The 12,060-nt window shown below is 40.2% G+C and overlaps 1 protein-coding gene across 1 annotated transcript; it reads left to right on the forward strand.

The window, feature by feature from the left end:
• The first annotated feature begins 6,098 nt into the window (after positions 1 to 6,098).
• Positions 6,099 to 10,345, forward strand: LOC129720025 (uncharacterized). Its single transcript, XM_055671437.1, has 3 exons — positions 6,099 to 6,336; positions 8,741 to 10,138; positions 10,290 to 10,345. Exons 1-3 carry the CDS (start codon positions 6,099 to 6,101, stop codon positions 10,343 to 10,345), a joined length of 1,692 nt encoding a protein of 563 aa, XP_055527412.1.
• The last annotated feature ends 1,715 nt before the right edge of the window (positions 10,346 to 12,060 follow it).

Consider the following 12,060-nt stretch of genomic DNA (forward strand, 5'->3'; position numbering starts at 1 on the left):
TTTTTTTCGCCTCGAACAGTCATCGGGCGCGGACGCGTTTGCTTTTCGCTCCGCAATTAACTTGTATAATATACATTTTTTTTGTTTTTTTTTTCACACCTTGACAACGTCGCGTGTTTTTGCTGACCATCCGTGTCGTAACTCTTCCGCTTAGTGTATTAACGTAAATAACCATGCCGTGCGGTGTAAACTCGTGCAGCATAAACGACGACCGCTTTCTTTGGAAGTGCGAGTTCTGCAGTAGAACTTACCATGCTGCGTGTATCGGCGTACAACGACACCGCGAACTTTTCATCACATCTTATATGGCGCCATTGTGTACGGAATGTCAAGAAATTCTCCGGAAGGAAGCTGACGTACGGAAGCTGCTTCATCAACAGGAGCAGCTTGTGGAGGCAATACATCGACAGACGGACGCCAATTATCGAATTGCCGCGTATATGAAAAAAATCTGCTTAGTGTCAGAATTGTTCGACAGTATTGAGCACCTGCTTAATGATGTCAAAGAAACTTTGTCAGCGATAAACAAAAGCAATCAAAACATGTGCAGTGCGGTCGGGCAGCACATAAAGTCGTGTGACAATAAATTGCACACGACATTGACCGGCATCAGCGAGTCGTTTTCAACGATGCCACAAAAAATACATAAATATTTTGACGAACGGCTCTCAAGCCTGACTAGCAATTTTATTAGTTAAATCACAGAGGCTGAGTCACTGAAACCTCATACAAATAACGACTCAAAACTTACTGAAATACTCGAGGAGGTGAAATTTGTCTCAGGGACTGTCTCCAATCTTCAGGTGACCAACACATGCAGTGCAAAACTTCAAAAAAATCTTCAGGAAGAACTAGCTGAAAAATCTTTCTACCCAAAAGCGGACCATACATGTCCAGGATGGAGATTTCTGGGTAACAAATGGCAATGGAAGCAGGACTGGTCCACTTATGATGCCAAGCAACGGTCTTGAAGACTACAAGAAAAAGCTGCCGAAAAAGCCAAAAGAAACCGTAAAAAAAGAAAACAACAAATCACTCATACCAATCAAAAAAAAACCACCAGCACAGCGGTATGCAAAACTATCATCGCATCAACGCATCAGACAAAAAATTACTAGCCACAGCAAAAATTCAATTCGCTGGGCCACCCTCATCAACCGACCATCCGATAGCTGCACTTTCTGTTCCAAAACTCATCAACTTCAGGAAAGGAGAAACTTTCAACCCGTATCGATCTGAAAAAGGTACAACACAGAGCACTACTTCACAGTCAGAACCGGAAAATACTACTCCGCTGCTAGATCCTATGCGTCCACCGATTGTCAGACTAACGGAGCAATCCGCTGCTGGTGACAAACGCTATCTAAAAGCACGGCTGCGTGATCACAAAATTATGGATACGGTATGAACTTTCCTTGCTTTTCTGCATGATCAGCCAATAACTGTATGCATTCGAGGAATCACCAAAATTAGTTCATCGGTGATGCTGGCAGCTGAAGGACTACCAACTGACTTAAACCTGCTACGTGCAATTTTCCTGGACGTACATGAAGAACTGGGAATATCACGCGATGACGCTTTAGCAGACCTGCAGTCTCATCGGACATCGTTATCCAGTGAACGAACACACCGCCTACAACAAATAAGGGAAAGCACTGACAAATTTTACAAACCGAGTTTTCGGAAATAACGACCCCTTTCGATGAGAAAGAAGAAGACTTACAGGTAACACTCACCAACCCTCAAACATCGTCAACCACCATATCCCCAAAAGTTTTTTCACCAACACAAAATGCGACTGAAATTTTGGTTGATTGTAAAATTTCAATCGCATGAAAGGCCCAGCCAAAATGAAACAAATTTGAAAAAATCTTTTAGGCTCATCCTTTTCAGTCATATTGGCGACTGAAACAAACTGGGATGAAAGTGTCAAAAGTGAAGAAATTTTTGGAAATATGTTTAATGTATTCAGGAATGACAGGAATCTTCAAGAATCCGAAAAGAAGTCAGGCGGAGGAGTCCTCATAGCGGTCTCTGTGAATTTTAATTCAGAAACTGTTGCTGCACCTAAATTCAAAGAATTCGAGCACATTTGGATAAAATCGCACATAGCAGGTGAAACACACGTATTCGCCTCTGTGTACTTTCCTCCACATAACGCTAATAAAATTACGTCTGAAAAGTTTTCTAATTGCGCAGAAAAAAATTTATCTGAACTACCTCCAGAAGTGAAAGTTCACATCTATGGTGACTTCAATCAAAACCCCGCTGACTTCATCCTCGACCCTGAAAACGAAAGCATCCTACTCCCAGTCGTTGGAGAAAATATCGCTTTGCACTTCATGTTTGACGAAATTGCTAAACTGGGTTTGAATCAGATTAACCATGTAAGAAACCCTGAAAATTGCTATTCGGACCTACGCTTAACGAATATCCATGAAGATTTCTGTGTGACCGAATCAGTTAACCCACCGTGAAAAAACGAAAAGTTTCACACAGCAATTGAATATTCTTTATTTTTACATGAATATCAAAAACCCAACGACTGTGAGTATGAGGAAGTCCTTGATTTCAAACTCGCGAACCATGCAAATATTAAAAACAAATTAAACTGTGTCAATAGGCAACAAATTTTTAGAGATAAAGGAAATGTCGGATCATCTGTTAGCGTCTTTTACAAAATTCTGTACAACATCATCTCTTAAGAAATTCCATTGAAGAAAAAACGCCCACAAAATTTTCAAAAAACACAATAGCAGTGAAAATCTAGCAATTCACTTGGAAATATGTGATCAACTGAACTTTGCAATCAGTGATGCATTTGAAGAATTCAATGCAAAAACTGAACTAGAAATTAAGTCTTGTCCAAAGAACTTCTTCAATTACGTCAAAACAAAACTAAAATCAGACAATTTTCCATCAATAATGCAACTCGATGAACATGTTGGTGATAACTCGGAGAAAAATTGCAATCTCTTTGCAAAATTTTTCCAGAAAATCTATACCACATTTTCCGAATAAAATCGCGACCGCGATTAATTTTGCATTTTATCCAGAATATCCAAGAAACGTTGGTGTTAACCAACTTCAGGTACAGGATGTTTTGCAGGGTCTGAGAAATTTAGACTCTTCCAAAGGACCTGGACCTGACGGAATACCTCCAGCACTCATAAAAAATCTTTCGAAGGAACTTACATCTCCTTTGTTCTGGCTGTTCAACATGTCGTTGGAAACTGGAGTCTTCCCAAATATATGGAAAAGCTCATTTTTAGTGCCGATTTTCAAATCTGGGCGTGAATCTGACATACGTAATTATCGTGGAATCGCTATTATCTCTTGCATTTCTAAACTCTTTGAGGCAATTGTCAATGAAAAGATATTTGCTCAAGTCAAAAATCGAATAACTGACAAACAACACGGCTTCTTCAAAGGCCGCTCTACATCCACAAATTTACTTGAATTCGTAGATTACTCATCGAATGGAATGGATAATGGGAACCATGTTGAAGCTCTTTATACAGACTTTAGCAAAGCATTTGATCGTATTGACATACCAATGCTACTTTTTAAACTGCAGAAAATTGGAATTGAGTCTGGTCTCCTGAAGTGGCTCGAATCATATTTAACAAACAGGCAACAAATAATAAAATTTAATGGAAAAAAGTCAAATCCCATTCATGTTACTTCAGGTGTACCCCAGGGCTCCCTAAGTCCTAAGTCCTAAGTCACTTCTTTTTATTTGGTACGTAAATAACTTTTCCTTCATCCTCAAAAATATTAAAGTTCTAATACATGCCGACGACATGAAGCTGTTTTTGAAAATAAAAAATCAAGAAGACATCAATGTATTTCAGAATGAAATCCACACATTTTACATCTGGTGTAAGAAAAGCCTACTTGAAGTAAATGTAAAAAAATGCAATGTAATATCCTTTAGCAGAAAATTAACAACGCCCAAAATTGTAATTGCATTAGGGGATCAGAATGTGAAGGAATGTGATAAAGTTAGGGATTTAGGAATAATCTTAGATTCTGAACTTAATTTCATCGACCACTATAACACTATCATACACAAGGCAAACAACATGTTAGGGTTTATCAAACGCTTCTGCTACAATTTTCAAGACCCGTACACTATCAAAACTTCGTATATTGCCTATGTGAGGTCAATACTGGAATACTGTAGCATTGTGTGGTCTCCTCGTCCTGGCGTACATGAAGAAAGCTAGGTTAAACCGCACATCGTCTTCCGTCATATGAAGCACGCTGCGTGTTGATTGACATTCAAACATTAAAAGAACGGCGAGAGTACGCGATGGCTTCATTTGTAAACGATATCGTTTCGCAGAACGTTGACTCAGCAGTACTACTTTCTAAATTGAACTTTTATGCACCCATTCGACAACTTCGACACCGTAGTTTATTTGCTCTTAACCATCATCGTACGGAATACGCAAAAAATGGACCCATAAATACTATGATGAATTCTTATAATCAACACTGCGAAGCCATTGACTTTACGATGTCCCGGTATAAACTGAAACAGTATTTCAAGTCCTTGAGGCTGAGGACACAAAATTTATTTGTTTTATGTTCGTGTATAGTTTAGAAATTATTGTTACAGTCTACATATATGATTGACGAAATAAATAAATAAATAGCTTCAAATGTCTCCAGTAGGAGACTTGTAAGAACATTAGGAAAAATAAAGTATTCATTCTTCTCCAAACCGTCTCTGGTGCAACTTATTCAACCGAACCTCCAAGTCCGCTAATTGAACTGTTATGAACCGTAACATGGCGACCTGTGCCAGCGAACTTTGATGGCTATAATTATGAACATTTTTCAAATTTTCGCGGAACTGTGTGAATAAATTCGACGTGAAATGAATTAAAAAAAAAACAAAGCATTTTCCAGAGTGGGTCAGAGTGACGAGAGCTGCAGACTATCCAAGCAAATACAGTGGAAAAATCTTCCTGGATAAAAGAACAAGTGTTTTGTACGCAGAGTGGTTCGTTTTTGTTTTTTGAAGTGCTAACCAGCAGCGAAAATCAAGGTTGACATAGTTGAAGCCGATTGTTTGTTATCAGTATCACAACCGAGGGCAGAATACGACGCAATGTACGTAGCGATACTCAGTGCAAATTAACGAATTTTAAGTGAAGTGAAAAATGGGCAAGTCCCATTCTAAATCCGTCACCAACAATGGAGATCCGCAAGTGAGTGTACAAAATACTCTGGATCTCCATACGGACTATCATACAGAGCACGAGTTCAAACTAATCCTGTGCATTGTAGCGTGTCAGTTATTGATTGCGCTATATCAAATATATAAGCGTCACGCAAGGGCACAAGCAATAAAAATCGCCCGATCGGTGGCGAACGTTAATCAAGTGTAGATAAAAAACAACTTAAAAATCGCCCGAACGTTAATCAAGTGTAGAGAAAAACAAAACAACAAACAATTTACAACAAACTCTGAAGCAACCTGGAGCGTATGTTGGCAACCTGGAGAGTGCGTCGGCAACCTGGAGAGTGCGTCGGCAACCTGGAGCGTGCGTCGGGATAGAGCGCGCCCTTTTTATTTCAGCAGCGGTAGTAACAACAACAGCGGAACCAAGTAGGTTTAATTTAAAAAAAAAAAAATATTACAAAATGGAACCTCTAAAAATTATTATTACAATTATTATAACATGAACCCTCCAAAAATTATTATAACATGAATCCTCCATGGAGCAAGTTCGATATGATGTTGAATGTCACTTAGCAGCATTAAACACCATATCAAACAATTTCGCAAAGGCTCCCCATAGAGTTTATAGGAAAAATTGCCTAATAGAAAAAAAAAATTAAAGCCCTACAAATATATCAGTAAATTAAAAAAAACCTTAGTGGATCACGAAACGCTGTTTACAGACTCCGAATTAACATTTTTAGTGAAAGCCTCCCGGCAAAAATATAACGATATAGTGTTATTAATAGAGCTAAAACTACCATTTGCGAAAAGTAGCTTAAGTATCAGATCTATTGCAATACTTTACATTTTTTACACTAAATTAAAAAAGAAAACAAACCGAAAAAAGAATATCAATTCAATTATGGCTAAAGTAGACATTAGACTAGGCACCACACTTGTGCAAACGTACGACGGTGCTCCAGAGAATTTAGAAGCGTTTATAGATGCTGTAAACTTATTCAACGATACTGTGACAAACGATTTTGCCAACGCCACTGCCCCACAAAAAGAGGCGGCTCAACTTACGGTATTACGTTTCGTAAAAACGCGACTGGCGGGTGTTGCTCGCCAAGTGATTACTGATGCTATCAACCTAGAAGGTCTGTTAGATACATTAAAGCAAGATTGTGAATCGAAAATTACATCCGATAATTTAACCGCAAAATTAAAAACACTCAAACAGAAAGATTCTACGGAAAATTTCTGTGACGAGATTGAAAAAGTCACGTCACAGCAAAAATCTGTCTACATAAGGGAACAAATTCCAGTAGATAGGGCGCATGCTATGGCCACAAAAAGAGGTGTCGAAGCCCTTATTAATGGTATAAAATATGCAGAAACGAAAACCATCTTGAAATCTGGAACATTCAGCAAGATTGGTTACAAAAGGTATTCGAAAATGACGTTCACGAAAAAGCAAACCAATCCAATTCAAATGCACAAATATTTGTAGCAAGAAATTGGCAACAACAAAATCGTGGGGAAAATTCAAGAAATTTTCCCAACGGTCGTGGACAGGGTCGTGGGCATTTTGGACCCAACAGAAGAAATTATAATAATTTCCAAAGAAATGGAAATTATAACCATTTTCGCGGAAACCACCAAGTAAGAGGTAATACTCACAGAGGATACCATCAAGGTAGAGGATTATATCATCAACGTGTACAATTTGCTTACAGAGGTCAATTCAATCCAAACATGTATCTTGCGCAGCATAACGGTGTGGTTTACCAACCAGTTGCTCAACAAGGAGTCCAGCAAATTCCAATTCTACCACCAAACCAACAACATATGCCACAGCCAAATAATGAAAATATCCACCCTTTAGGGGTACAGTTGGGGCAGCATATACAATAAATGTATCTGCCACCAACTATGTCCAGCTTATGGTTGATATGTCGGATGTGAAATTATCATTCATTGTAGATTGCGGATCCGATATATCAGTCGTCAAGTGCGGATTAGTAAACAAAACCCAAATTTACTATCCTAGCCAAAAATGCAATTGAGTCGGTATTGGTCATGGAGATGTAAAGACAATGGATACAACTCAAACAAATGTGAAATTAAATGACTTTAAAATACCTCATATGTTTCACATAGTAAAAAACGATTTCCCGATCCCTACCGATGGAATATTAGGAAGAGATTTCCAAGTAAACCACAAATGTAACATATATTATGACTCTTGGCTTCTCAATCTGACTCAAAATTTTAAAACAATTTCAATTCCCATAGTGAACAGGCAAGTCAACTCAAGTATCATACCGCAAACATCTCGCAAACAATAGACTATAGCAGTGATGGATACGAAGCAGTGTGGTGCATGTCAGCTGCTGGTGAACGATTTGGAACCAGTTCGCTGCGGCTTTTGTGAAACTTATTTTCACATCAGCGAAAAGTGCTGTGGATTTAACAATCGCGCACATAAGGAACTGTTTGCCGCTGGCCAAGCTATGTTTTTGTGTTTAGAATGCAGAGACGAATTGCAAGGCAGAAGCATTCGTTCATATTTGGCTGATAAAATCGAACCGAGTACTGCTGTACCAACTGATTTTGATTTGGTAACATCTCATCACAAATTCATGAGCTACACAAGTTTGTCGAATGTTTGAGCCGCAAAGTTGACAGTTTGGCATTAGACCGTACCCAACCAAAATATTACTCCGCGGCCAATAAGTAATACAATTTGGCCAAGCCTAGGTGTTAAAAGAAGACGAGGTAATAACGGAACGCCACTACGTACTACCACTACTGATCGTGGAACGAAAGCAGTCGATTTAAGTGGCCTATCAGTCCCATTTATTATTCCTGCAGCACCTGCTCCTAAGGTTTGGTTATACCTTTCGGGATTTCAACCACTTGTTACAAACGATGATGTTTGCCAGGTTGTTGCTCGCTGTTTAGATGATGATAACCCAGTAGATGTTGTCAGATTGGTTCCCAAAGGCAAGGATATTGGTACGCTGACATTTGTGTCCTACAAAGTAGGCCTCTCTCCTGACCTAAAACATCAAGCGCTGATGCCCTCTACTTGGCCAGAAGGTCTGTTGTTCCGTGAATTCATCGAAAAAAACGCCAGTCGCGGGCCGAGCTCAGCCCACGAAAAGTACGTTTGCAGCCCTGCTGTTCACACCTGATCACTCCACATTGTAACACGGACGATGGAAACTGCGTTTCTGATGACTTGATTTCATCAAAATATGCCACTGCTGATTTTTCGGATCCGGGACATCCTTTAACAGGCACTATGGAAGCCCCTGACCCCTCCGACACAGTCGTGCTACCTGCTGACATCCGCCTTCCTCATCGTCCCGGTCCTGTGTTCGGAGATGGGGACGGGGTCTTCCAGCCTGCATCGTCAGGCATGTATAATTGTATTTCATGCTTTCCCCCGTTCCAGTGTTTTGGCGCATGGATCCGTTTCGTATTCACACCAGTTGCGGATTTACTACCAAAATGTGCGTGGGTTGTGCACCAAAATAGATTCATTCTTTTTGGCAGTCTCCGAAGGTGATTACGATATCATTGTTCTTACTGAAACATGGCTCGACGATCGCATTCTCTCAACACAATTGTTTGGAAATCGCTATACTGTGTTCCGGACCGACCGTTCTGACTTGAATAGCAAAAAGACGCGCGGCGGAGGTGTGTTGATAGCTGTTTCGGTGAGACTGAACTGCCGTATTGATGCTGCACCTATTCATGATACTCTTGAGCAAGTGTGGGTAATTGTGGAAACATCTTGCAGTGACGTCAGCGTGGGTGTTGTGTATTTGCCCCCTGACCGAAAATCGGATTCACAGCTAATTCAGCAACATATCGATTCGATAGAAATGGTTCTGTCACGTTTGAAGCCTCATGCTCAAGCATTAGTTTTCGGCGACTATAATCAGTCTGGTTTGCGATGGTTTATTTCGCCTAATGGACTACCGTTAGTGAACACACCGCGTTCCCACATGCCGACTGGCTGCTGCTCTCTTCTTGATGGTTTTTGTCTACACGGACTGACCCAAATCAACACTGCTTTGATTGATGACGAACGCATGTGTTCTGTGTCTGTTCCCCACGAGCCACTGGTAAATCTTGAAGCTGTGCATCCTGCGGTCGTTATATCAGTGAGCCTTTCTCAACCAATGGTTTTCGATCAAGCTTCAGAAAGCAGGTCTTTGAATTTTTGTTGTGCTGACTATTCTGTACTTTGCGCAGCACTATCGGAAGTAAACTGTGATGCTTTATTGGATCGGTCTTCCTGTATCGACGAAGCGGTTGACTCTTTCAACAGTGCAATTGAGGGCGTAATCAACCAGACAGTGCCAGCTTGTGATCCACCTCGAAAACCAATGTGGTCGAATCTTCACCTCCGTTCGCTCAAGCGCTTGCGGTCTGCTGCGCTTCGGAAATACTGTTCACATCGCTCGTCATACAACAAAAATCGATTGAACATCGCTAGCCGCCAGTATCGCAACTACAACCGATATTTGTACAACCGGTACGTGAAACGCATTCAAAATAATCTTTGCACACACCCAAAACAGTTCTGGTCGTTCGTGAATAATAAACGGAAGGAAGCCGGATTACCCTCTTCCATGTTTCTGGGCGATTCCGTTGCTAACAACGAACGTGAAAAATGCGATCTATTTGCCCAGCAGTTCCAGCAAGTTTTCAACGGTTTTGTTGCCTCTCCCGAACAAGTCAGTATAGCCAGCAATGCAGCTCCCCGAGACGTGTTTTCATTTCGACTGCCGCTTATTAATACAGAGGATGTTGTCATTGCCCTGAGTAAGCTGAAAGCTTCGTATACCGCTGGACCTGATGGTATTCCTTCAGCGGTTCTCAAGCGATGTGGAGAAGTTCTCTGTTCGCCAATCGCTAAGCTATTTAATTTATCTGTGCAGCAATGTAAATTTCCTGACCGTTGGAAATTCTCGTATTTGTTTCCAATTCACAAGAAAGGTGATAAACGCAACATCTCTAATTATCGTGGCATCACATCCTTGTGCGTTTGCTCTAAGTTGTTCGAGATAATTATTAACGACGCTTTATTCGCTAGCTGTAAACATTATATTGACACCGAGCAGCACGGATTTTTTCCTAAACGGTCAGTAACCACAAACTTAATGCAGTTCGTGTCTCGCTGTGTACAAACCATGGATTGTGGTTTTCAAACTGATGCAATTTAACTGGACTTGAAGGCTGCGTTCGATAAAGTGGACCACGGGATACTGCTTGGTAAAATGCTTAGGCTCGGTATAACATCGGATTCCGTACGCTGGTTTGAGTCGTATTTGACTGAGCGTAGAGTTTGTGTGAAAGTAGGATCTGTTGTTTCAGACCGCTTTTCCAATATGTCAGGAGTTCCTCAAGGTAGTAACCTGGGTCCGCTACTCTTCTCTATCTTCATCAACGACGCTGCTCTTCTGCTGCCACCAGGCTGCCGGCTGTTTTATGCTGACGACACGAAACTGTTTAAAAAAATTAAGTGTTTGCGTGATTGTATGGAGCTACAGAACTACCTGGACACGTTTGCGAGTTGGTGTGGAACGAACTGCTTAACGCTGAGCATAGATAAATGCAACACGATCTCTTTTAATAGGAAGCGTACGCAAATCGAATTTACATATTCTATTGAAAATCAACATCTTCTCCGTGTGGAGTGTGTAAAAGACCTCGGAGTAATTTTGGACCGCGAACTGACATTTAAAACGCATTATGACAGCATTATCGCTAAGGCAAACCGACAACTTGGGTTTATATTCAAGATTGCTGATGAATTTCGTGATCCGTTATGCTTCAAATCATTGTACTGTTCCCTTGTGAGATCAATCCTTGAGACCAGTTCTGTGGTATGGAGTCCTTTCCATGCAAATTGGTCACACAGAATGGAAATGGTGCAGAAAAAATTCATCCGCTATGCTCTCCGCTTTCTCCCTTGGCGGGATCCACAGAACCTACCACCATACGAAAACCGCTGCCGACTTCTTGGTATTCAACCATTAGAACATCGACGACAAATCGCACAGGCCGTCTTTGCTGCTAAACTATTGACTGGCCACATCGACTGCCCAAGTATTTTGACCCAGCTCAATCTATACGCTCCTGAAAGACGACTGCGTAACAGAAACTTTTTTTATTTGGAACCGCGCAGTCGACTTTATGGTTCCCACGATCCGATTCGCGCCATATCCCGCCGCTTTAATGAGTTTTATGAGTTATTTGACTTCAATATGCCGATCAACGCTTTCCGTCAGCGAGTTATTGATGTTTTACAAACAACCTGACTATATTTTTAATTTATTAATTCATTAAGACTCATCATTGTCAGATGAATATAGATTGTGAAATAAACAACTAAATGAATAAATAAATACCAGCTAGGTGTGAGATAATTGAACAACTCGACAACATGAATATTCAGGAAGACAGTGTAATTTTCTCTGAAGAAATATACCCCGGAGTATTTTGCACAAATACTCTGGTAAACAAAAACAACTGTCACGTTAAAATTATAAATACTACAACTAAGGAATTCAATTACCAGACAACTTTTGCCCTAAATATGAATCCTTAGCAAATTTCTATTTTTGTTCTATTCAAAACAAAACGAACGAAGAAAATCTTAATGAACGAGCAATTAAAAAATAAAAAAGGAGCTTAAACTCGAAAGCAGTGAACCTCTTATAAAAAATAAACTGGAGAAACTTTGCAATGAATTTAATGACTTATTTTCACTTCAAGGTGACTTGCTTTCAGAAAACAATTTTTACAAACAAAGTATAACACTTAATGACCCGAAACCAACTTGTATCAAAAATTATAGATTA

The sequence above is a fragment of the Wyeomyia smithii genome, chromosome 2, assembly GCF_029784165.1.
Source record: "Wyeomyia smithii strain HCP4-BCI-WySm-NY-G18 chromosome 2, ASM2978416v1, whole genome shotgun sequence".
NCBI lineage: Eukaryota > Metazoa > Arthropoda > Insecta > Diptera > Culicidae > Wyeomyia > Wyeomyia smithii.